This window comes from Vigna umbellata, chromosome 8, assembly GCF_029865625.1.
Source record: "Vigna umbellata cultivar VRB3 chromosome 8, Vumbellata_1.0, whole genome shotgun sequence".
Classification (NCBI taxonomy): Eukaryota; Viridiplantae; Streptophyta; class Magnoliopsida; order Fabales; family Fabaceae; genus Vigna; species Vigna umbellata.
In genome coordinates this window covers 28,773,168-28,800,960 of record NC_142172.1, presented here as the reverse complement: position 1 = coordinate 28,800,960, position 27,793 = coordinate 28,773,168, and the positions used below count along the sequence as shown (strand labels likewise).

Here is a 27,793-nt window from a genome sequence, read left to right as displayed (position 1 = left end):
AGACTTCTAAAAAACGAATCTCATTCATAATCGTGTCTTAAATCCAGTGTCACAAAAACCAAACACCCATGGCATACCAAGAATTTTCTGCAATCCAAGGGGGGTACAACAGGGATTCCACTGTGTAATAAAAATAGACCCCTTGTACAATATATTTGACATTTATTTTTACGTAAGTTAAATAAGTTAATAATGGGATAATTTACCTTAATTCATAATAATAATAATAATAATAATAATAATAATAACAACAGGAAATAAACTTATAGCAGAAGAAAAGGATGGTGGAAGAAAGAGAAAGAAGAAAAGAAGAAGAAAAGAAGAGACGAAGAACACGAAGGACTTAACCTCTTCTTCAAAAGTTTTGGTGTTGTAGAGGGGTTTAAGCTTTCAAATTCAATTCCATTCCATTCAATTCAATTTCATCAGTATATATTATATATACTTATAGTAATAATACATCATCATAGTGTTTTCACTCGGTAGATACAGCATATCAATTCGTACCTTAGTTTTCATCATTCTCGAATTCGAAGATCTTTCGAGTTTTTCACTGGAGCTGTAGCGCAGCGAGCTAGATCCAGAACTGCCGCGAGATTTTCGATCCGATCAATCAACAGCAAATGGTATCAATTTCTCGCTCTTCTGATTTTTTTTGGTCACCTTCGAGTCAATTCGAAGTCATGTTGTGTTCCGTTATTGAAATTTCTGTTTGTGAAGAAAATTTACGTTTTTTTTAGATATATTTTATTTATTGTTTTGTGAGCTGATCTGTTATAACATGGAAGCAGAATTGGGATTTTTTTATATCTCTGTTTCTACAATGCACATCTTTTCTTTTTTGATTTCCGAGCGACATTGTAGGGGTCCTATTATAGTGGATGGTGTTTTTTGCTATTTGACTAAGTTGTTAGAAGCAACAGGGAGTTCAAATTTGCGCCACATCGTTTCAGAAGCTTATTGCTGTCAATTTGCTTTTGATGTTTTTTTATTTATTTATTTATTTTTTGGATATAATCTTTAAGGATGCATGTGATTTAGCTAGGACCGCTAATTTCAATTTCATAAATTTTTTGCGGTGGTGTTGTTGCACCACTGATTTTTTAGAGGAATTTTCAACGCAAAGAGCATTTTTTTTGGCATTTGAATTTGATTTTGAATTATAATGGAGCAATATGTGAGCTCGCCCCCTCAACCACAAAAAAAGTTCAATCAAAATGGTCAAGCAATTTGGGTCTCGTTCTTGGGAAATGCTAGTGATTAACTCCAATTAACTTAATTGGGGGTATATGTGATTTTTGTATGGTTTAGGAGGACAGACGTAATCCTTCTTTCCTATGCTTGTCACTATATGTGGCACTTAATTGCTTAGTTATATCTTCATGGTCAGTGTTATCTAAGTGATCTATCTTTTTCAGAATAATAATTTTTATTGGTGACAGTAGTCTTTGCCTATTTTCATTGGTTATATGTTGAGTGTTTTTCTATGGTGTTGTCTTGTTCAATTTAATATAATGTAGAGTGAAATTCCCCTCATTCATAAATACATCAATTGATCCTTAAAGTGGCATGAAATTGTCTTTAAAAGAAATAACTAATGGCATTCAATACCAATTTGATGTTTTCGGTAGTCATCTAATAGACAATTTTTCTATAAATTTTTTCATATTCGATGTTGCCTCCATTATTTTCTGTGAAGCTGAACTAGTCCATGAATTACTAACTGATGTGGATTCTGTTTTTACTCATTTCTTCTCTGACATTATGGTTACCAAAGTGGACTTAGGTACTAGATGCTCTAATATACTGTCTTCTAATTTTTTTTGTAACCAGCTTTTCATTCCATAGCTGAAAGCTAAGACATTAAATTGACATTGAGTTTATCTTTCATTGAATTGATTACTTTACATGAAAAAGATTTATAATTATAGTTTTCTACAAATACCATTTTTCAATAGGAAATGTATAACATCCAGATGAGTTTAGACCTTTGTTGCACTGACATGGATATGTCATCGGGTAAAAACACAGGGCTATGGGATACAAGGAATATAAAAATCTACTGATACATAAATATGAATGAAATATATTCATATAAAGACAAATATAATTTTATAAAAATCTAGGATACAGATACATTAATGTAAATAAAAAGTCTAAAAAAAAAGAAAAATAGAAGTTTATATAAACAATGCTAAAGGAACGCAAATAAGCATATCATATAACATACAAGGAGATTAAATTCTTTGACAAGAAGATGAGGAAGAATGTGAATGGAGTTTCAATGCAATGTATAGAAGATTGGGAATTGCGGCACCACACATAACCCACCATTCCTTTGTTATGTAGTTCCATCTATCCATCTTTCAAGGAATCAAGTTGTCCAAACTCTGGGCACTTGACTTTAGGTTCCCATGAGTGCCCAATGCATACCTGGTATTGGTATGTACTCAATACTTCTGATTTGAGGAGTATTTGAGGTTCGGAAGATAAGGCAGAAGAACTATAATTCCAGTTGTCTTTTCAAATTTTGATAGCAATGAACCATTTCGATAGCCATGCATACTCGGTATGAGTATGCACCCAGTAGATGTTGATTTTAGGAGTACTTGAGCTGTGGAAGTTAAGATAGAAAAACTAGAACTTCAGCCGTTTTTTTAAATTTCCATTGCAATGAATCATTTCCTGATTATGGGGTGTCTGATGATACTTTCAATTAGGTGTAAATTGTGGGAGTTACTGCTTTGCTACCTGAATCAATCCGGTTAGGTTATTTAAAGTAATGTTACTTTTACCTGCCAAAAATAAGCAATCATAATTTATTGCTTTATAGTGTGCTTATGTGTGTAGGTAGACTTACTCTTAGCACTAAAATACATTTTTCCGTTCAACCAACTATATTTAGAGACATTTTAATTTCATTTGTGAGACTTAGAAGTTTATTTTACCTTTTTCCTTTGTTTGATTTTCTCTTTTGTTGATTGATTATTCATACTTTTTGTTAGAGAGGGAATGGGTTCTGTGGGTTGCCACCTGCCAAGCCTGTATATTTAAGTTGACACTCTCTACTTTGTAGGCTGCCACTGCCAATCCTGTGGTAGGTTCCCATGTTTGGGTGGAAGATTCTCAAGAAGCCTGGATAGATGGTGAGGTCTTGGAGGTTAAGGGAGGAGAAATCAAAGTCCTTTGCACTTCAGGGAAGACGGTGAGAATGCTTTAATATTTATTAAATTCAATCCTATTCTTGTCATGTAAATTTATCTATTGCTTTGAGTGCTTTAAACATAAATGACTAGTGGTAATATTTAAGAGAAGCAGAACAAAAGAAAATAACTTAGTGGTTGCTGTATCCTGTAGGTCCTTTGGTGTATAATAGGCATACATTTTTGAAGTCAGAAGTCAAAACTTGGAAGAGTCGGATGATATTTTAACATTATGAATCATGCATCTGTCTTGAAATTTGCAGGTTGTTGTTAAACCTTCTAGTGTTTACCACAAAGATACTGAAGCCCCACCATGTGGAGTGGATGATATGACAAAACTTGCTTATCTACATGAACCTGGTGTCCTGGATAATCTGAGATCAAGATATGATATCAATGAAATTTATGTTCGTATTTCAGATGCCAACCCTCCAAACAGTCTCCTTTGTATCTTAATGTTTTTATGTCTACTTGACATTAGCTCATTCCAAATTTTGCTTCCAGACTTACACCGGGAATATATTGATTGCTGTGAATCCTTTCATAAGGCTTCCTCATTTATATGATAGCCATATGATGGCACAATATAAGGGAGCAGGTTTTGGTGAGCTAAGTCCACATCCTTTTGCTGTTGCAGATGCAGCTTATAGGTAATTTCGATCTTTTTGTGCAAACAGGTAATTTATTAAATTGCAAGTCTGACCGTATAAATTGTTATGGATTTAGACTTATGATTAATGAGGGAATCAGTCAGTCAATATTGGTTAGTGGTGAAAGTGGGGCTGGGAAAACAGAAAGCACCAAGTTACTCATGCGCTATCTTGCTTACATGGGAGGGAGGACCAATAATGCTGCCGAAGGTAGAACAGTTGAGCAGAAAGTTCTGGAGGTAAGGGATTAATCCTTTGTAGATTTGTTTTCTGGCTTGCTGGTTGGCTACTGTATGTTTTTTATGTTGTTTCTTACCTTTGCCTGTGTTTAAATTTTTTAAAAGCTTATCTTATTAGTTGGCCTTTTTACCCCCTTCCCCATTGATAGTCCAATCCTGTTCTAGAAGCCTTTGGCAATGCAAAGACTGTTAGAAACAATAATTCAAGGTGAGAAGTTATAGTAAGTTGTTTTCTTCCTTCCATTAGTTTTGCAAAAATTTGCTCCTGTCTTATTTGTGCTATTTTGTCACCTCAGTCGTTTTGGTAAGTTTGTGGAGATTCAATTTGATAAGAGTGGAAGAATATCTGGGGCTGCTATCAGAACTTATCTGCTGGAAAGATCACGTGTTTGCCAGGTGTCAGATCCAGAGAGGAACTATCACTGTTTCTATATGCTCTGTGCTGCACCTCCAGAGGTAATTAGATGCCTGCTGTGTAGAATCAAGATTAGATTGACAGAAAGATTTGAAAATCAATTTATTATACATAGACCTTAATTATGAATGAGCAACCTTCCTTTTGTCATCTCTTGTATATTTTTTCAACTTGTACGATATGTCCTTTTTGGTTTAATTATAAAATGATGTTGGTGTTACCTGTTAATATTAAGTCTGTGCTTTGCTTCTTTGGGTTATGTTTTCTTGATCTTCCCTATTTACTTTTGGCAGGATATTCAGAAGTTCAAATTAGGAAATCCTAGAGAATTTCATTATCTGAATCAAACAAATTGCTTTGAGTTGGAAGGGGTTGATGAGTCAAAAGAATATCGTGATACTAGGAGGGCAATGGACGTTGTTGGAATAAGTTCTGAGGAGCAGGTATTTTATTGGAGTTTCTGTAAGTTTGTGAATATATTCTTAAAATATATGTGTTCCAATGCTTGATTTTTTTGTTTTCCACACTATCACTGTGCAGGATGCAATATTTCGAGTGGTTGCTGCAATTTTGCATCTTGGCAACATTGAATTTGCAAAAGGGACAGAAATGGACTCAAGTGTGCCCAAAGATGAAAAATCTTGGTTCCATCTACATACTGCTGCCGAACTTTTCATGTGAGCCAACTTTGCAAGCTTGCATTTGTTAAAATATAATCTCTTAGTAGGCTTTCATTTTGTACCCTTTCCATGTGACATTCTTGTCGTTATATTTTTCAGGTGTGATGCAAAGGCACTTGAAGATTCTCTTTGCAAGCGTGTAATTGTTACTCGTGATGAAACTATAACAAAATGGCTAGATCCAGAATCTGCTGCACTCAGCCGTGATGCTTTGGCTAAGATTGTGTACACGAGGTTGTTTGATTGGTAAGTTGTTGTGGATTGCTTGAAGATGATGTTTGGGCCCTAAGATAGATTTACTGACAAATTTGGTCAATTTCGTAGTTCCCACTTCTGTAAATTTCTGTCATCTTTTGCAGGCTGGTAGATAAAATTAATAATTCTATTGGACAAGACCCTGATTCGACATCCTTAATTGGCGTGCTGGATATTTATGGTTTTGAGAGTTTCAAGACTAACAGGTGATTACTGGTGCCCCTTTTGTTCTGTAATTAAGTTGGGTTGATCTTGTTGTGTGAACATCAAAGAAAGGGTATATTAATCCACTCCATGCCATTATTTACCATGTGACTTCTAAAAAAATGGCCGGGCATTCTTTTATCATATTGCTCCACTCCATTTTGAAGTACTCAATTATGAGTTAGTCCACTTTGTCACCTAAAAATATCCTAAGCATATTATTGATTAAACACAATTCTGATGAAATTTTGATAGTGATGGTTCACGTATGTTTTATTAATATCTCGTTGTTCTTTGTACATTGCAGTTTTGAGCAATTTTGCATCAATTTGACCAATGAAAAACTTCAGCAACATTTTAATCAGGTTTGTTTGAAAATAAAGATTATGTTCTTGATGGTTGCTCTGCCAGTTCTATCTTTCATATTTGATGAGGAACTTGTTATTTTACTCATTTTACACATGCTCTTGCAATGATCAAAATGCTTGATCTGCAGCATGTTTTCAAAATGGAGCAAGAAGAATACAAAAAAGAGGAGATTGATTGGAGTTACATTGAGTTTGTTGATAATCAAGATATTCTAGATCTCATTGAAAAGGTTTTTGCTTCTCACTCCACAATCATTTTGTTGATTGGCTTTATGTACTGTACCAATCTTTTATTCAGTTGTTCCTTTCTTTTCAAAATGTTGTTGATCCCACGTCAACCAAAGATATGACCAAATTATGATATATAAGTATATGCTAACTCACTTTAGAAGTCAGTTTTGAGAGGTTGAATTATACTTTAAATCCACTTTTTAAGATGAGATCAAAGTTTTTCCTAGCAAGGTTTGTTTGGTTTATCATGTCACTCGTTATAGGAATGCTATTCAACCACAAAAATATTTAGTCTTATGCTTGAGATGTTTAGTTCTCATTGTGAGGGGTGTGTTAGAGATCTCATATTGAGTAGAAATATGACCCAATTATACTATATAAGTGGGTGCTACCTTACCTTATAAGTTTATTTTGTTATTCTCAATAATGAAAAATACATTCTCATATCTTCTATTTGTAACAATCTAATTCTCCTAGAAAGGGAAATAGGGAAACTAGGTAAACAAAATAAAATAGAAGATTATGTATCTATTTTCTCTAATTAGGAAGATTCTAAAGATATCTTCTCTAATTACAACACCCCCCCTCAAGTTGGTAAATGAATATCAATCATTCCCAACTTGCCTATAAGATATTGAAATCTACCCGGAGGAAGCCCTTTTGTAAAAATATCTGCTATTTGAAGTTCTGTAGGAACATGAGTTGTAATCACAAAGTCTGTCAATCTCAATGTGTTTGGTTCTGTCATGCTGTACTGGATTATGGGTTGTGCTCATGGCAGACTTATTGTCACAGTGTAGTTGCATCGGGTTCTCCACTTTGACTTTAAGATCATCCAAAATGATTTTCATCCCGAGTCCTTCACACATTCCTTGAGCAAGAGCTTGAAATTCAGCTTTTGCACTAGAACGAGATACTCTATCTTGCTTTTTGCTTCTCCATGTTACCAGACTATCACCATGAAACACACAATACCTAGAAGTAGATTTTCTGTCAGTGAACCTGCATAGTCAGCATCAATATATATCTTCATAGTCAATGTGTCTTCCCTTTTGAATAATAGCCCCTTTCCTAGACTTGACTTCAAGTATTGGAGAATTTTGTCAAATGCTTGCATGTGTCTCTCTCTTGGATCATGCATAAATTGGTTCACAACACTAACTGCATAAGCAATGTCTGGTCTTGTGTGTGATAGATAAATCAATTTTCCTACCAATCTCTGATATTGGGCCTTCTGTACAGGAGTAATTTCTTCACTTCCAATTCTGTGATTCTGTTCTATATGAACTGTTGAGGTTCTACATCCCAACTTTCCTGTTTCTTTGAGGAGATCAAGTACATATTTCCTTTGGGAGATGAAAATTCCATTCTTGGAGTAGGCAACCTCTATTCCAAGAAAATATTTGAGTTTTCCTAGGTCTTTCATTTCAAATTGAGCTGCCAATTTATGTTTTAATGCCAATTTTTCTGTTTCATCATCTCCTGCAATAATCATATCATCCACATAGACAAGCAATAGAGTGAGTTTACCTGTAGAAGAGTGCTTTATGCATAGAGTGTGATTTCCTTGGCTTTGTCTGTAATCCCAAGGAAACCATTGCTTTTGTAAATCTCCCAAACATGCTCTAAGGGATTGCTTAAGCCCATACAATGCTTTCTTCAAGAGGCATACCTTGTTTCTTTCATTTTTCACTTCAAAGCCTGGGGGAATCTCCATGTATACCTCCTCTTCTAGATTTCCATGAAGAAAGACATTCTTCACATCCAGTTGGTGTAAGTCCCATCCAAAATGAGCAGCCAAAGCGAGAATAACTCAAACTGTATTCATCTTGGCCACTGGGGCAAATGTCTCCTCATAGTCAATCCCATATGTTTGGGTATATCCTTTTGCCACCAATCTAGCTTTATATCTTTCTATTGTCCCATCTGCCTTATGTTTCACTGTGAATATCCATGTACACCCTACTACCTTCTTATCTCTTGGCTTATCAACAATCTCCCAAGTTGAATTTCTTTCTAGTGTATTCATCTCTTCTTTCATGGCTCGATTCCAATGTTCAAGTTTCATGGCCTCCTGGATTGAGGTTGGAATTTTTGTGGCATCAATGGCAACAATAAAACTTTTGTGCTTATCAGAGAGATTGTTAGTGCAAACAGACTGAGAAATAAGATATTTAGCACATGATCTTCTTTCCTTTCTCAATGTAATGGGTAAATCCTCAGTAATACTTATCTCCTCCTCATTGATTTAGAGACTTTATTTCAGGAGATTTTTTACCTTAATTAGACAATAGTTTGTTTCTTTTTAAACACTTATGTATTGTTTCAAAAGTATGAATGAGAGAATAATTAATTCCAGCATCCTACTACTGTTTTACAACATGGTATCAGAGCTCTAGGTTTTTCCTGGAGCCCTGGTCTTTGTTTTTTGTCTCACGGCCTTCATTGCCGTTCCTCAACTATTGCTGGCCTTCATTGCCATTCTCGTCCAAAAAAAAAAAAAAAAAAAAAAAAGGGGCAGCCTTAATTGCTGCTGTTATTCTTTCCGCTGTGTTAACCTAACATCCGATTACAATGTCTGGTGCTACATCAAGTAGAGAAGTCTCTAGTCCTTCACACAAAAATGGAGAACTCCAAGGTCTCCGAGCGTCATACAGGTTGGATGGAAAAAATTTTCTCAAATGGTCCCAGTTTGTTAGAACCTATCTCAAGGGAAAAGGATGCCTGGTTCATCTCCTTGAAAATGGTCCAAGCATGGAGGATCCAGCATTTGCAGCATGGGATGAAAAAGATTCCATGATTATGTCTTGGTTGTGGGACTCCATGGAAGCTACCATCAGCGACACTTGTATGTTTCTTAATACAGCTAAAGATATTTGGGACTCCATAAACCGCACATATTCTAAAGCCAATGATGCTGCCCAAGTATATGAAATCAAAATAAAAACTGCAGCCACAAAACAGGGAAGCAGAGGAATCACAGAATATGCGGCACTGTTGCAGAATCTATGGCAGGAACTTGATCACTACAGAGTTTTTGAAATGAAGTGTGCTGAGGATGCAATCCTCTTGAAGAATTTCATAGAGAAGGATCGTGTGTATGATTTTCTTGCAGGACTAAATCCTGAATTTGATCAAGTTAGAGTGCAAATTCTAGGGAGAAAGGATACTCCTTCACTAGAAGAAACCATCTCTATTGTTCGTGCAGAAGAAAGTCGAAGGAGTGTAATGCTTGAGTCTCAACCAATGGATGGGTCTGCTCTACTTACCAAACCTGAACTGGTGCAGAAAGGAAATGAGCAAATTCCTAATTCTCTATGGAAAGGAAATAGAGATAATTTATGGTGCACCTATTGTCAGAAACCGAGACACACAAGGGAGAAATGTTGGAAATTGCATGGCAAACCTCCAGGAAAGGAGTGGGTGAATCGTGGAGGACAACAAAAGTCCCAAGTGCACATAACACAAACAGAGATTAAAGAATCTCCAGCAGTAGACAGTTTCAATATGGAAGAAATAAAGAAATTGAAGAAGCTATTGGGGAATATGGAGGAACCCTCTGGATCATGTTCTCTTGTTTTCTCAGGTAAAACTTCTTGTATGAATACCTCATATAATGTGAACTCTTGGATTGTGGATTCGGGAGCTACAGATCATATGACACATTTATTCCACTTGTTTCATTCTTATACACCCTCACCAAGTAATAGAAAAATTATTGTTGCAAATGGGTCAGTAGCTACTGTTGCAGGATATGGTAATATCCAAGTAAACCCGAACCTTATGCTTAAAAACGTTCTCCATGTTCCCAAACTCTCAGCCAGTCTTCTCTCCATAAAGAAACTAACCTCTGATCTCAATTGTTCTGCAATGTTTTCCCCATCTCTATGTGTTTTTCAGGAACAGGACTCGGGGAGGAGGATTGGACTTGCTAAAGAAAAAGATGGTCTTTACTACTTGGAAGTATCTAAAGAATCCCAAACCAACCAAGCAAAATCCCTTCACAGTATAACAAATAAGGATGAACTATGGTTGTATCACTATCGTCTAGGACATCCATCATTTAAGGTGCTACAATTTATGTTTCCTCATTTGTATGAAAACTTAGATATCTCAAAGCTTCATTGTGAAACTTGTGAGTTAGCGAAGCATACTCGTGCTTTTTTTCCCAACAGCAATAATAGAAGCTCTCAACCTTTTCAATTGATTCATAGTGATATATGGGGACCGTCTACAGTACCAAATATTTCTGGGGCCCGCTGGTTTGTAACATTTATTGATGATTGCACTAGGGTTACTTGGCTCTATTTGCTTAAACAAAAATCTGATGTCAGCACTATCATTCCCATATTTCACTCAATGATCACAACTCAATTTGGAGTTAATATTAAAAGGTTTAGGACCGATAATGCTAGAGATTATTTCAACCAAACCATATCCTCGTATTTCCAATCTAATGGGATCATCCATGACTCTTCATGTGTTTATACCCCACAACAAAATGGAGTGGCAGAAAGAAAAAATGGGCATTTACTCAATATAACTCGGGCTCTTCTTTTTCAAGGGAATGTTCCAAAAAATTATTGGGGAGAAGCTGTTCTTACTGCATCATATCTTATTAATAGACTTCCCTCTCATGGCCTAAGTAATAAGAGTCCAATAGAAGTCCTAAATAATTTCTTTCCTCACTTTAAGAAATCAAATGGATTGATTCCTAGAATATTTGGATGTACAGCCTTTGCACATGTCCCTGTTCAAGCTAGAGATAAACTGGATCCCAGGGCTGTTAAATGTATTTTTTTAGGATATTCAGCCACACAAAAAGGGTATAAATGTTATGATCCTATCATTAAAAAATGGTATATCTCAGCTGATGTTACTTTTCTTGAAACTAAACCTTTTTTTAACAAAACCAATCCTACAGAACAATGTCTAGAAGACCCTCATGAAAATACTGAGTTCTTAACTCTGCCATATATCACAACCAACAGATCTGAGCCTCCAACTATACAACATAATTCTGAACGAGGATCAGAAGCTATGGATACAGATTTCCCCATTGAAGCAACTCGAATAGAAGCTGACAATCCTCCGAGATTTAACAAGGTTTACACCAGGAGAAAGCAAATTCCAGAGATGATGCAAGTCCATGAATCCAATCCAAGTTCTGCACCAGAAAATGAAGAAATACCTGAACCAGAAAATGAGATTGACCTTCCAATAGCCATCCGAAAAGGTACTAGAAATTGCACTAAAAAACCTCTCTATCCTCTCTCAAATTATGTTTCTTATGATAGATTATCAGCTAATCATAAAAGCTTTATTGTAAACTTGAATTCTGTGGTTATACCAAATAATATTATTGAAGCACTAGCAAAGAAAGAGTGGAGAGATGCTATGCAAGTGGAAATGACAGCATTAGAGAAGAATAACACTTGGGAAATTGTGGATAAACCCAAAGAAAAGAATATTGTTGACTGTAAGTGGATATTCACAGTAAAATATAATGCTGATGGGTCACTTGAACGATACAAAGCAAGATTGGTGGCCAAAGGATACACTCAAGCATATGGAATAGACTATGAAGAAACGTTTGCACCAGTTGCTAAAATGAATACTCTAAGGATTCTTCTATCCTTAGCTGCTCATTTTGATTGGAAACTACTACAGTATGATGTTAAAAATGCCTTTCTTCATGGAGACCTAGAGGAAGAAATCTACATGAACATCCCACAGGGGGTTGAAGGAGATAGACAAAATAAGGTGTGCAGACTTAAGAAGGCACTATATGGACTGAAACAATCTCCTAGAGCATGGTTTGGGAGGTTCTCAAAAGTTATGAAGGGATTTGGCTACAAACAAAGCCAAGGAGACCACACGTTGTTCATAAAACATTCAGAAAAGGGGAAGGTAACAGTTCTTTTGGTGTATGTGGATGATATTATAGTAACTGGGAATGATGAAAAAGAAAAGGAAAAATTGAAACAAAGACTAGTCCAAGAATTTGATCTCAAAGAGCTTGGAAAACTGAAATATTTTCTAGGAATTGAAGTAGCATACTCTACCCAAGGAATTTTTATATCCCAACAAAAATACATAACCGATTTGTTGGCTGAGACGAAGACTATTGGATGCAGACCCGCAACAACTCCAATGGACCCCAATCACAAACTGAGTAAATCTGGAGATGAACCAGAAGTAGAAAAAAGGATGTACCAGAGGCTGGTTGGAAAATTAATATATTTGGCGCATACCCGACCAGATATTGCCCATTCGGTAAGTGTAATAAGTCAGTTTATGCATGAACCAAAGGAGTCTCACCTTCAAGCTGCCTATAGGATTCTACATTACTTAAAAGGCACTCCTGGAAAGGGAATCCTATTCAAGAAGAATGAAAAATTGAACCTTGAAGCCTACACCGACGCAGACTATGCAGGATCTCTAATTGATAGAAGATCGACTACTGGATATTGTACTTTCCTGGGTGGAAATTTAGTAACTTGGAGAAGTAAAAAACAGAATGTAGTGTCTAGATCATCAGCTGAATCAGAGTTCAGAGCACTTGCTCAAGGAATATGTGAATTATTATGGATAAAAATTATTCTGGATGATTTGAAAGTTGATTTGAAGGGTCCCATGAAACTGTACTGTGATAATAAATCAGCAATAGAAATTGCACATAATCCGGTTCAACATGACCGGACAAAACACGTTGAAATAGATAGACACTTCATCAAAGAAAAAGTAGATATCTTCAGGGATCCTCACCTCCGAATTAGACATTTCTTCTTGCTCAAGAGTCGAAGTGGGTTGTTTTCTTCTTTTATATTTTTTGCCAAAATTTTTTTCTTCTTCCTCTTCTTCCTCACTGTGGACTATGGTAGCTTCATTGCTCAGGTCTTGGGCATCCTGCAAAGATAAACATGGTAATGACAAGAAGGAGAGTTCATCCACTTCAAATGCTTTCTCCCCTTGAAGTGGTGGACTGACATAAAAAGATTGTGTTTCATGAAAGGTGACATCCATGGTGATAAAGACGCGACGACTTTGAGGATGATAACATTTGTACCCTTTTCTATTAGAAGGATACCCAATAAAAACACATTTAAGAGCTCTGGGATCTAATTTACCACGATTAAGATGATAAGAGTGAACAAAAACAATACATCCAAAGACTTGACTAGGTAGACTCGTTAGTAGAGAAGAAGGAACAAAAGACAATAGAGACTCTATAGGACTAATGCCATTTAAGATACGAGTGGGTAACCTATTGATGAGATATGTGGTAGTTAACACAACTTCTCCCTAGTGATTTTTTGGAACAGACATTTGAAAAAGAAGAGCTCTAGTTACTTCAAGAAGATGACAATTCTTTCTTTCTGCAACCCCATTTTGTTGAGGGGTGTTAACATAGGTTAGTTCATGAACAATACCATTATGAGACAAAAAATTGACAAATTCATGATTCACATATTCAATACCATCATCAGACCTAATTCTTTTGATATTTTTTCCAAATTGACTTTGGACAAGATGGAAAAAATTAACAAAAATTTGAAAAACTTCGGATTTATTTTTCATAAGGTATGTCCACGTGACACGGGTACAATCGTCAATAAAGGTAACGAACCATTTGGCTCCAAAAATAGAATCTATGACAAGACCCCAAACATCAGAGTGAATTAAATTGAATTAAATCAAATGGAGAAATACTCTTTTTATGACTAATAGGATAAGATGCACGATGGTGTTTTGAAAATTGACAAATATCACAATTAAAAGACTCAACAGACTCTTTGGTAAACAAGTGGGGAAATAAGGACTTGATAAAACTAAATGAAGGATGCCCAAGCCTTTGATGATGTAACCATATTTGGGATTTTGTCCACGTCTCAGATGTTGCTTGTTGACTCATGATTTTCGTGTTGCTTTGGTCATCAAACTCTAAAAAATACAACCCACTCTACTCCTTAGCAGTTAAAATCGCTTTTCCCGTGGCAAGGTCCTGAAAAACACAATAAGTTGGAAAAAATGTTACTAAACAATTTAAATCCTTTGTGAGTTTTTGCACTGAGATAAGACTATTAGCTAATTCAGGAGCATGTAAAACATCCTTCAAGACAATAGATGAGTCCAAAATTATATTCCTAGAACTGCATATAGGTATACCTTGACCATTCGCAACTGTAATAAGTTGTTCTTTATTTCTTTTACCATATAAGTCGAAGCACACACTAAAAGGTGTCATATGATCAGTTGCACCCGAATCAAGGATCCAAATACCTTGAGACATATGACCAATAGTATTGAGACAAATCTTACCTTTTATGAACAGAGTACATGATCCAGAGGGCTTACTCATTGATTCAACCATTGCTTTCAAGTGCTCGAGATCCTTTTTTAATGAAGGCACAAAGGAATAGATTTTACTTTAGACATCCCGTAGAACGCAACCAGGAGTCTCCGATGACCTTTTCCGAGACGACGACGACTTGTTGGTCATACTGAGAAAAAAGGAGCAAAACTTAAAAGCTCAGATCTACTCAAATATAAGCCAAACGGGTCGTCACCAACCCTAGGAACAAACTCAGGAGGCTTTAGCGACTCTGTCTGAGGCGGCGGCGACGACGAGTGGGTCACACCGAGAAAAAGGAGCAGAACTTAAAACTCAGATCTACTCAAATATAGGCCAAACGAGTCGTCACCGACCCTAGGAACAGGCCCAGGAGGCTCCGACGACTCTGTCTGTGGTGACAGCGACAAGTGGGTCTTGCCGGAGGTGGGCGCGTGGGCTACACGCGCCGGCGACGGTGGTGGCTTCTCTCACAGAGCGACTTCCGGCGTTGTGGTCGTAGTGTTGGGCGCACCTTTCTGCCCTATCAACGACCCCAACTGGCGACGGTGGCAACGACAGTGGTCGGACAGCGGCGGTGGTGCGATTGTGCAACGGAATAGAGCCCCAAGATCGGGAGCTCTGATACCAAGTTGAAAAAATGACTGATTTTATTATATTTTGAATCATAAAAAATACATTCTCATATCCTCTATTTGTAACAATCTAATTCTGCTAAAAAGGGAAATAGGGAAACTAGGTAAACAAAGTAAAATAGAAGATTACATATCTATTTTCTCTAACTAGGAAGATTCTAAAGATATCTTCTCTAATTACAACAAGATGCTTTCCAGAAAGTATTCTAAATATCAAGTGTTAGGAAGGGTGAGGGTCAAGGGTTGTGTTGACTACAAAGTTAAAGTAATTCAATGTTTCCTCCATACCTTTTTGAATTTCTCTTCACATATTTGTTCAAAATGGAGGGAATAATTTGAAAATAGCTGTTGATGTGATTTATGTGATCAATTCAAACTCAAGCTGCTGATATAATTTTCCCGATGTCAAATGGTCAACATAAAAGGATCAGTTTCTCTTTGATGGTTAAAAATAAAAATGTTAAAGTTGTCAGTTTACATCTATTAAGCGAGTAGGTTTTGGTAGCAATTTTGATACAAAAGGGGATGGGAAAATATGAATACCTTGAAAGTTGAAAATATATTTTCAAGTTTTGTGTAGGCAAATTCATGTTAGTACTTTGTCAATGTGTTATAAATGATTTTGACATTCTTTACTTGCTGATAACAAAATTGTGTTTGTGTCATATTGTCATTTGTAGATTTATTATTTTGTCATTATTTGTTTTATATGATTTCAGAAGCCTGGAGGCATTATTGCTCTTCTTGATGAGGCTTGGTAAGCATACTTTGTACTGTGCCTTTGAATTGCTATTGTGGGTCTTAATATCTCAATACTGCTTGCTGAATTCATTAATTTTATTCTGCTATATTCTTAAATTTTTGTGGATGCTCAGATAAGCTATATATGCATTAATTTTGCAGTATGTTTCCTAGATCAACACATGAAACTTTTTCCCAAAAGCTGTATCAGACATTCAAAAACCACAAAAGGTTCAGCAAGCCCAAATTGTCACGTAGTGACTTCACAATTTGCCATTATGCGGGTGATGTAAGTTGGAATATTTGTACTTTTTGTTCTGCATATATAATAACCAGAATGCTTGATGTGGTCTGTCTCAATTCTAGGTCACTTATCAAACTGAATTGTTCCTGGACAAGAACAAAGATTACGTTGTTGCAGAACACCAGGCACTTCTTTATGCGTCAAAATGCCCCTTTGTGTCTGGGTTATTCCCCCCTTCACCTGAGGAATCGTCCAAACAATCGAAGTTTTCTTCAATAGGTTCCCGTTTTAAGGTTTGTTATTTTGTTCCCTTGTTTAAAGACGCATGGTCTTAATTTCTGTAGTTTTGAAATCTGACATATTTCATGCAGCAACAATTGCAAGCCCTACTTGAAACTCTCAGTGCCACCGAGCCGCACTACATTCGTTGTGTTAAACCCAATAATCTTCTTAAGCCAGCAATATTTGAAAATAAAAATGTTTTGCAGCAATTGCGATGTGGGGTAAGACATGCTTCTTTTTCCTGTTTTTGGAGCGTGTAGTTGGTGTTGCAATTGAAGTTATACTCTGTCCTTATGTAATTATATAATGATTGCTTAATTAATCCTATTGTAGGGAGTTATGGAGGCAATTAGGATAAGTTGTGCTGGTTATCCGACTAGGAAAACATTTGATGAGTTTGCAGATCGATTCGGACTTCTTGCTCCGGAAGCTATAGACAGGAGGTATCTAAGTTGTTACACTTCATTATTGGTCCCATTAGTTTTGATATTTTGAAAACCTGATCTAGTTCATTTTTTACTTGTTAGTTCTGATGAGGTCACTGCTTGCAAGAGGATTCTGGAGAAGGTTGGACTTAAGGGCTATCAGGTAACTATTTACACGTGTTCATACGTTTAATTCATTTAGAGGCTTAATCTTCAATTTGAGTGTAATCAATGGAGTTTAATCCGTTTACCTATAATCACTTGGATAAAAAAATGCTTTGTTTTAAGTAATCTTCATTGACCCGAGTATTGGCAAAATACAATCTCTAATATTTTCTTACACATATTGGAAACTAATGATATATTAGTTATTTTCATCGTTTTTGTTACAGCTTTGGAGTTTTTGCTGGGACCAGCAATATCCTTTCATTTCTTCCTTTTTCACCCCTCACTGCCATTCTTCGGGCAGTATTATTGGAAATGTAGTTTTGGTTTAGGAATCATAACTATTTTATATTTTGACAAGTGTGTATTAAATTGCTATTTATGTTCATCTGTACTCACTACAATGAATTTTAATTGTTAAATGAGGTAAAACCACAAATTTTCTTATTTTCTTTACAAGATTATATTCAGTTTTTGTGGTTTATTGTACTATTTCTTGCTGCAGATTGGTAAAACCAAAGTGTTTCTTCGAGCTGGTCAAATGGCAGATCTAGATACTCGTAGAAGTGAGGTCTTAGGAAAGTCAGCTAGCATTATTCAGAGAAAAGTTCGCACCTTTTTGGCCAGCCGAAGTTTTATCTCAATACGCTTGTCTGCTATAAAGATTCAAGCTGCATGCAGAGGTATCTACTTGTTTCTTAGAAACATTAGCTCACTAGTTGAATTCAGGGAAAAACTCATTTGGAAAGTTTCATGAGTTTTTTGATGGTGACTACAGGACAACTTGCTCGGCAAGTTTATGAAGGATTGCGACGGGAGGCTTCTAGTCTGATGATTCAGAGATTTTTCCGCATGCATGTTGCCAAGAAGGCGTATAAAGAATTGTATAGCTCGACTGTTTCCCTTCAGACTGGTATGCGAGGGATGGCTGCTCGTAGTGAGCTGCGCTTTAGGAAGCAAACCAGGGCTGCTATTGTCATTCAGGTAAAAAATTTTGAAAATATTATTGGTGTAGCATGTTTTAAATAGTTTTAGAACTCTTATTGTCCAATTCCAAAGTCGATATATCCTCTACAAAATCATTGTTGATGAGCTTTGTTTTTCATTGTTTAATATATTTTTGTTTCATGGTGATTTATGCTTGCAACTGTGATTATTTTGTGTATTGCAGAGCCACTGCAGGAAATACCTAGCACTCCATCGTTTTACGAACTTAAAGAAGGCAACTATTGCAACACAATGTGCATGGAGAGGAAAAGTTGCTCGACAAGAATTAAGGAAGCTCAAGATGGTAACATTTCCCCTCCTCCTCACTTATAAAAGAACACTTAAATCAATCAATTAAATGTTTTAATCTTAATGTGGTAAGTTATATATTACTGATTGTTAGAATCTGTTTTAGTAGCTGTATTATTTCTGTCAGGATTTTCGTTATATTGTTTCCTTATTTAGCAGATTATAATTACAGTATATGATGGGGATATCCCTGAATCATAGGGATGTGGTTGTCTAGGAGCTATTGTTATACTTCCTAAAATAGCTTTCTAGCCTTGTATATATAGATTGTATTCAGCAATTGAAATATTTTTTATTAATTTCAGGCTGCAAGAGAAACTGGAGCTCTACAAGCTGCCAAAAATAAGCTTGAAAAGCAAGTTGAAGATCTCACATTGAGGTTGCAGTTAGAAAAACGCTTGAGGGTAAATGATTATTATTTTGTCAGTTCTAACTTGCAAACAATTTTACTGTGGTCAACTGGCAATTTTCCTGTATTATGACAAGCACTCCAATTAATTTAAAATAAATGTTGCGGTACAATATGTTAACTTCATAACAATTCTTCTTTTAGATACTCTAAATGGTGGTATGAACCTAATTTGTATAATTGGTGGAAGCCTATGTTTGTTCACACATGCACCTACTATTTAGTATCTTTCCTTGCTATGCTTGTTAAATCTCTATTAACAAATGTAGGTTGACATTGAAGAATCAAAAACACAAGAAAATGAAAAACTACAATCTGCTTTGCAAGAGATGCAACTTCAGTTTAAAGAAACCAAGTTATTACTTCAAAAGGAACGAGAGGCTGCAAAAAGAGAAGCTGAGAGAGCACCTGTCATACAGGAGGTTCCTGTTGTTGACCATGCTCTGTTGGAGAAGCTAACTAGTGAAAATGAGAAACTCAAGGTGAGCTGATTATAGGCATAAATATCTCCTCTTCACTGAAATAAATTCTTTCTATTTTGGTCTACTATGAATTTCTCACATTTTTGGAAAGATAGGTGGCCATTTCTTTCTATTAATTTTGAGCTTCCTTGAGTTCATTGCAGACCCTGGTGAGTTCATTGGAAGAGAAAATTGGTGAAACTGAAAAAAGATACGAAGAGGCAAACAAAATTAGTGAAGAGAGGTTGAAGCAGACTTTGGATGCTGAATCAAAAATAATCCAGTTGAAGACAGCTATGCAGAGGTATTGTTTGGGATAAAAGCTTCTTTGGTATCTTTATTTGAACTATTACTATTTCCAGTCTTTGAACAGCCATCATCCATAGCCTATACTTGCAATTATAAGATTCTGCACTAGCATGAAGATCTTTTGTTTCGATTGATATTCATAGGCTCGAAGAGAAATTCTCTGACATGGAATCCGAAAACCAGGTTCTACGGCAACAAACTCTGCTAAATTCTTCGTCAAAAACAATGTCAGAACACCTTTCTACCCACATATCTGAGGTAAATTGTGCTTGCTAATGTGTGTATGTCTTCATGCTCTGTATGTGAGTCTAAAGTTTTGGGAAATTTTATCTTTTTCAGCAGAAATTGGAAAATGGTCACCATGTGGGTGAAGATCATAAAATTTCTGTAAGTACATTGCTACCTTTCCACTACTAGCCATCTGTTGTGTTCAGTGAAATTTAAATTCTTGTTTGCAGGAAGCACAGAGTGTCACACCTGTGAAGAAGTTTGGTACAGAATCTGATGGGAAATTGAGGAGATCCTTCATTGAGCGTCAGCATGTGTGTGCTTAAAATTTTGACGTGTAATATATCTTTTCTTCGAGTAAGTATGTTCAAATTTTTAACACTTTTTTCACTGTAGGAGAATGTTGATGCACTTGTGAACTGCGTTACGAGAAATATTGGTTTCCATCATGGAAAGCCTGTTGCTGCATTTACCATTTATAAATGTCTCCTCCACTGGAAATCATTTGAGGCTGAACGAACAAGTGTATTTGATCGCCTTATCCAGATGATTGGCTCTGCAATTGAGGTGGCTTTTTCTTCAAAATTTTTAGATTGAACATTCACCTAAGAGCTTAAAATTTTGATATTATATTTTAGACTATTAGAGCCTTTACCTATCCTTGCCATATTCCATGCCATAATTACATTGGTTATTCTAATTTTGTACATTCTAAATTATTGAATAGTTAGTCTTATGTATTGCAATATTACCTATCTGTTAATTGCAGTGTATTCTAGTTGTCAGTGAGTTACAATGTTCATTACACTAGTTATTCTAGCTTTTGGACTTGAGTTAAGTTTAGCTCAAATTCAAGGCGGATCCAAAGCCTATCATAGATTTGATATTGGACCACCTTCAGCTGTCCCAAAATCTACATGACTAAGCAGCTTTCCTATGAAATCTATTTGGCTTCCCAACTTTTCTAATGCAATAATAACTGTTGAGATATAAGGTGAAGAGACAAAATAATCTCTCTGTGTGAGTCTATTCCACCAAAGGAGCGCGCGCACACACACACACACAAAGAAGATACAAAGAGATGGCCCAAGACCCACTAGTTACATTTAACACTGCCTTCAAGTTGGTCCATATAAATCATATAAACCAAGCTTGTTACAAATATAATCAATTTTAGAACTTACAATAATTTAGTGAAGATACTTGCCGTCAATTGATCATTAGAGTTAACAATTCCAGATGCAATCTTTTCTTGGAAAAATGACAATCTACCTCAATATGTTTAGGCCTCTAATGAAATATTGAATTTTAGAAAATATGCAGGGCAACTTGGTTATCACATATAAGAGTCACTTGTGTGAACTCCCCTGGACTAGGTAGAAGTTTGGAATTGGGATCCATGAGTGAGTCAATGGACTTGGAATTCATTAGTCCAATTCCCTCTAAAAAATATTCAATGCATACTTCTCTTGAGAAATGACAATTCCATTGTTGGATTGTGCTACCTCAATTCCTAAGAAATATATGAGTTTGTCAAGACATAGGTGTTGTTTTATTTGAAGGCTGTCATGATAATCACTACTGGTAAGAACAATGTCATCAACACACACTACAAAGTAAACATGTTCAACAATTATGGACAATAAAATACTGAATGATCAGCCTTGCATCTAATCATACCAAATTGTTGGACAACACTGAATCTACCAAATCATGTCTTGGGATATTACTTGAGACCATATAAAGATTTGTGTAGGTGACATAACAATCTTGAAGAAAGAGGCTGGCAATCGTAATGAAGCACGATTGCCATAAAAAATTACATTAATGAATGATGGGTCCTCCAGGAAGGCACAAATCTAGTTTAGGTTATGATACCATGTTCACATATATGGTGAAGAGACAAAAATAATCTGTGTGTCTATTCCATGAAGGAGCATGTGTGTGTGTGAACATATATATATATATATATATATATATATATACATATATATACATATATATACATACATACATATATACATACATACATACATATACACACACACACACACACACACATATATATATATATATATATATATATATATATTTGTCTCAAATACAAAGATTATACAAAGAGATGGCCCAAGGCCTATTAGTTACATTTAACAACAACATCAATAATAATAATAATAATAATAATAATAATAATAATAATAATAATAATAATAATAAATTCCTAGAATCTCCATGCTCTAGATGTTCAACCTAGGCATGGGGGTTGTTTTGGGATCCACATGAACTATAGCTATAGCACTAGTAGAACTTATAAAGGCTTGGGCTTTCCTCACCTCTTGATCTAACTTTTGGAGTTAATCTAGGCCTAGCTCAAATTTAAGAGTGTGAATATGTTTTCTATTTCAGATATGTTAATAATAAAATGCAATAGCAGTTTTCTTTTCTTTTTCCCTGGGCTAGTTCATGGTTTAATTGTTATAGTTATCCCTCAAACCATTTTTCTTCAAGAGCTTTGCATAAGCATTTGTTGAACAATCAACTATGTTTTTACCTTCTGTGTGGTATAAAATGATGTGATTCTAATTTGCTTGTTATATTCTATAATTATGATTTTTTATGGTATTGCAAAGAAAAGTATGGGAGCATTTATAACATTTTGTCTTTCTTCTTCCATACTCTTTCCAGAATCAAGATGACAATGATCTTATGGCCTATTGGCTGTCAAATATGTCTGCACTATTGTTTTTGCTCCAGCAAAGTCTGAAATCTGGTGGTTCTGCTGACGCAACTCCTGTAAAAAAACCGCCAAATCCAACGTCTCTCTTTGGGAGAATGACAATGGTATTGAATATACCATACATTTCTTTAATTCTGATCCCTCTTTCAGAAAAGGTCACTGTACTTTGTTTGATTGCAGGGTTTTCGCTCATCTCCTTCTTCTGCCAGCCTTCCTACCCCAGAGGTTGTACGCAAGGTAGAAGCTAAATATCCTGCTTTGCTTTTCAAGCAACAGCTCACAGCCTATGTGGAGAAAATATATGGTATCCTTAGGGACAACTTGAAGAAAGAATTGGCATCATTGCTTTCTTTATGTATCCAGGTTTGTTGAAATGCGGTGGGCTATTGTTGAATCGTTTTATTATTACTTAATGGATGAAGTTGGATACAGTCTTAAATCCTGTATGAGCTAGCATAGCTAGTCCTTGATCTGGATAGTATATACTATCTCCCTTCTGGAGATATTCTCTAGAAATTTCTAAAGGAATTCTGAGGTTCTATTAACGTTTTCGTCACATGTGTTTTTGGTTCTGATCCTCATGCTAATCTTATTGCTGAAATACAGGCACCAAGAACATCTAAGGGAGTCTTACGTTCTGGCCGATCCTTTGGTAAAGATTCGCCCATGGGTCATTGGCAGAGCATTATAGAATCACTGAATACTCTCCTCTGTACTCTGAAAGAAAACTTTGTAAGAAACAAAATGTCATATTAACTTGTTAATGTTAAGCAATTACTTCCCTGTTGTCCAAATTCATGCTATTTTCTAAAATTTGGTAAAGCATGATGTAGGGTTCCTCAATAAACCCTAAATAAACAACAGAATCTAGTGATCTAATGTAACATCTTATGATATAATGTTTTGGATTTCAGGTACCCCCAGTCCTTATCCAAAAGATCTTCACTCAAACATTCTCATATATTAATGTTCAACTCTTTAATAGGTAAGTGGTTTTTGTACATGCTATAATAACAAAAAAGAATTGTTTTGCATCATTGTTTTTTGAAGAGGAATAAAAATAAGAGGTGACGTGATGTGAATGTATCCGAGTGTCTTGACTAAACACCAGAGGCTCTTGTTTATAGTCAGCCAAAATACAAAGGATAACAGTTACATAATTACGCAGCTCATAAAATGCTTAATTACAATATTTCCCTACACAGTAATTCATAATTGCAAGATTCCTTATAATCTTAAAAGCTAACATTTTCCTTTCAATAAATTATTTCCAGTCTTCTTCTGCGTCGTGATTGTTGCACATTTACCAATGGGGAATATGTGAAAGCTGGTTTAGCAGAATTGGAGTTGTGGTGCTGCCAAGCAAAAGAGGAGGTAATTTGTTACGTTGATGGTATTGTGGTGTTAGATTTTTAGTCAGTACATTTATTGCTTAGGCTGTAATAAAATACAGTGATGACTTATGTTTGATCTTTGGCTATCTGGACTTGTGTATTGATCTCCAAAGTCTAACTTAATTGCTTGGGTTTGCAGTATGCAGGTTCATCTTGGGATGAGCTTAAGCACATTAGACAAGCCGTTGGGTTCTTGGTAAGTGTCTTATTTGATAATACAGCCCTATTTATGTTCCCTTTGTTTTTGTTTTTTAAAATTTTTGTAATGAATATTAGATTTCTATGAACTATGTTAGTTATAGCTTCTACCTTTTTGTGAATGTTGGAAATCCACCTTAATTGCAATCTTGTTATGGATTGTTTAGTCTCTCATCAATTGAGTCTATGGCTAACTTGAGCAATCATCGTCTAACAATTGCATCTATGACTTAACCCAACTCCAAATTCTAAGTTGATATAAATCCTAACCTAATTCTTCTGTTGGTCCAATCACTATGCCCATAACTGTAGGTGTTATGTGAGTTCGTTACGTGATTTCAGTGTCGAGGTGGTGTATTTAATTCCTCATCAATTATATGTGGCTAATGTATTCTTTATAGAGTTCGGGTGGTCTGTAACTTTCAACTTGATTTTAAGACTGAAGAATTGTATTTAGAATAATTAATTACAATGCCGAATGCCGTAATTGAATAAAATAATGTGACAAACTAAGCTATTTTTCCTAATAATTTTTTATATGATATGACCAAAATCCAATGGCTTAAATTACATATTACATTATTACATCTATTGGTTTAATTATGGTCTTATTTTATGTACAGGTTATTCATCAGAAGTATAGGATTTCCTATGATGAAATCATTAATGATTTATGCCCAGTAAGTCTCTATCTATCTAGATCTTTCTGTGTATATGGGGTGCGCAACTTATTCCATTAATTTGTTATAAGAGCAATTTTTTTATGACGAGTTCTTGAAATGATCATCATGAAAACGTTTCTGCAAGTAGAAGTTGAGGAAATTGCCTTGATTTTATGACCTAAACATAAACTTAGAAAGTGTACAATGAAAATAGTAAAAAATGAAATCAAAAACATTTTTTTTGATAAAATAAGCCCTAGTGTATGAATGATCACAACTGCTTAATCTCTTACGTTTGCACTTGCTGTCTACCTAAGCACGTTTTTCAGAATCTATTAGTCTCATACCTTTTCTCTTGTGTCCCCGCTTCACTCTTGCATCAGATCATGAGTGTCCAGCAGCTGTACAGAATATGTACACTTTATTGGGATGCTAACTACAATACTCGAAGCGTATCACCAGATGTAAGTTTTTCCCTTTCCCTTCCCTATTTTCTCTGATAACTGGGAAAATGCGTTGTAACATGCTCCATTCTCCCTTCAGGTCCTTTCAAGCATGAGAGTGCTTATGGCTGAGGACTCTAATAATGCTCAGAGTGATTCTTTCTTGTTGGATGACAGTTCCAGGTGAGATTGCTTGTATAAGGAAGGCTTTCAATGGTGCTTTGATTGCCTAATATATCGTTTGAGTTTTGGAACATGGGAGGGGAAATATTATCTGCCATCATAATAGAGGAAAGTTAATACATAGTTTCTTTATTTAACACCGCGTAGTTGCCGTTTAATTTATGTGATCTATCAATTCTTGGTCAAATTTCAGTACAATTTTATGTGATACAAAATCACGTTCATGATTTTGTATCTCATAGTTGATTAATGACTACATGTTTACGGATACTTGCTTCTTTTTACAGCATCCCCTTCTCAGTAGATGACCTCTCTACATCACTGCAAGAGAAGGATTTCTCAGACATGAAACCGGCTGATGAGCTGCTTGAGAATCCCGCCTTCCAATTTTTAAATGAGTAGGCAAGGGAAGCTTAGTTTGTGTTTATCAGTCCTCAAGGCAAACAACAAAATCAGTTGTTGTCCTTGTCAAAGGTTGTAAATCCATTTTTATTTTTATTTTTATTCTTTTTCCTTCTATATTTTTTATTTGTTTTTGGTTTACCATCCTACAGCTTGTTTGTCATATCCCTGCATCGCCATGACCATGATGTAAAATTATTTTTTCATTCTTTTGTTGGCATTCAATTGTAAAGTCGTCATATTAAAGAGGGGCAGGGATATTTTTAGGATTAGAGCTTCCCTTGTATGTCCATTTTTGTTCTCCTGACAAATCCTGGTCAGAAAACTGTTAGAAAGTGAAGCTGAGCTGCTATAGTTTTGTTTTTGGAGTTGAAGCTCACTTTCCACTCATTTTTTTTACAATGTAAAGAGTCAAAAATGAACATTGATATATAATCAATAGATTTCTCACATTCTCGAGTCTGAACTCCACTTTTTCTTTTCGCCGTTTTATTTGCAACATGACCAAATAATGTTCTTATCAATGTAGAAATTTTAGAGCTGCAACGGGTTGTTAAGTTTATTGCAGGTAATACAAGCTAATTAGGTGTTTGAAGAGTACTCCAATTTAAACCATATGCTTGAAAGGTCAAATGAAGTTTATGATGAGTTTGGAGTCTCAACTAAAAAAGGTGATTTTTAATCGGTCCGAGGGAGGACTACCCAAAACATATTTTAAGAGTAAAATTAAGATTAGGATTAGGTTACACCTACAAGTAGGAATGGAAAAATACTAGTGGCTATTAGTATCCAGAGTATTCTTGAATGTGAATAAAATTGTTATAAATAATAAGTGGATATTTTAAACGAAAAAAATAGATAATGAATAATTTAATATATGTTTATAACGGATCTAAGTATTATATTATTCATATTTATGAGTATTTATTATTTTATAAAAAATTAAAATTAAAATTTAATTTATATTTTATTAGATTAAATTTAATTAAAATTAAAATTTAATTTTAATTTATATTTTATTATGTTATATTTTAATTAAATTTAAATTTAATCATTATATTTTATATTTTTTTGTAACTTTATTTTATTTTAAAAATTAAAGTATCGTTTAAAATGAAGATATTTTACACTAATTGTTATGTGAAAATAGTAGTTGTCGACTATTACATTCTGATGAGAAACTTTCTTAAAATATGATACGATGATGTCGACTAGTTAATGATGTAAAATATTAGTTTTGAATTATTAAAATAATATATATATATATATATATATATATATATATATATATATATATATATATATATATATATATATATATATATATATTAATACAGAAGAAGGTACATAAATATAGATGTTACTTTCAGACCAAGATGTCATCACCGTTAACTTTAAGAATTTTTTTTGAGGATCTAGCAGTCAGTTTCACCTACTGTTCAGCTTGTAGTTCGAAGTTAAATCATCCACAACCTTTCCCCACTCAGACGAGGGGAAGCATCCATATCCTCGCTGAGCTTTTTGCCGAAGGGGTAATAAATATGCCCTCATTTAACCTTCATTCTTAACTCATTTTTGTACTTTAAAATAATATTTTAATTAGTATTTTTTATGATTGGGTTTAATGAGTATGAGATAAAAAACATGATAAAAATAGTTTTTTACTTCCATAAATGTTTTTTTTTGATATTTTGATATGTGCTAGTGCGCTGCAACTAAGTTGAACTAATAGAGATGTGGAAATAAATTGGTTAAACTTTGATGACACCTTAAAATTAATCAAAGAATAAAAAATAATCAAAATAACAAGAAGTAAAGTCAAACATTGTATGAAGAAGACAATAAAAAGATCAAAAAGTGAAAAAATTTGACTAAAAAGGAAGAGGGAACAAACAACAAAAATTGAATTTTGCAATTTTCTCTATTTTTTTTACTCAAAGAGCTTTGATAATTGATAAATGTTTATGATAAAAGATAATTT

At 34.9% G+C, this 27,793-nt stretch overlaps 1 protein-coding gene across 3 annotated transcripts; it reads left to right on the top strand.

Moving 5' to 3' along the window:
• The first annotated feature begins 252 nt into the window (after positions 1-252).
• On the top strand, positions 253-26,262 carry LOC124821743 (myosin-6-like). 3 transcript variants are annotated; one of them, XM_047293677.2, is made up of 39 exons: positions 255-626; positions 3,077-3,205; positions 3,467-3,610; positions 3,708-3,853; positions 3,930-4,092; positions 4,242-4,300; positions 4,389-4,548; positions 4,801-4,950; positions 5,048-5,184; positions 5,287-5,433; positions 5,547-5,648; positions 5,954-6,011; positions 6,143-6,244; positions 15,953-15,990; positions 16,137-16,263; positions 16,341-16,511; positions 16,590-16,721; positions 16,834-16,943; positions 17,028-17,088; positions 17,596-17,773; positions 17,869-18,074; positions 18,262-18,381; positions 18,692-18,790; positions 19,065-19,277; positions 19,421-19,560; positions 19,709-19,823; positions 19,908-19,952; positions 20,024-20,107; positions 20,190-20,360; positions 22,479-22,634; positions 22,711-22,893; positions 23,137-23,262; positions 23,445-23,515; positions 23,805-23,904; positions 24,064-24,120; positions 24,746-24,802; positions 25,168-25,248; positions 25,328-25,410; positions 25,698-26,262. In XM_047293677.2, the coding sequence occupies exons 1-39, from the start codon at positions 624-626 to the stop codon at positions 25,810-25,812; spliced, it is 4,539 nt and encodes a 1,512-aa protein (XP_047149633.1). In that variant the 5' UTR covers positions 255-623; the 3' UTR covers positions 25,813-26,262. The 3 variants fall into 3 exon arrangements, with proteins under 3 accessions (XP_087951822.1, XP_047149633.1, XP_047149632.1); XM_047293676.2 differs by having other exon boundaries at positions 256-626; positions 19,905-19,952; XM_088095696.1 differs by lacking the exons at positions 20,190-20,360; positions 22,479-22,634; positions 22,711-22,893; ... (6 more) ...; positions 25,328-25,410; positions 25,698-26,262 and having other exon boundaries at positions 253-626; positions 20,024-20,119.
• The last annotated feature ends 1,531 nt before the right edge of the window (positions 26,263-27,793 follow it).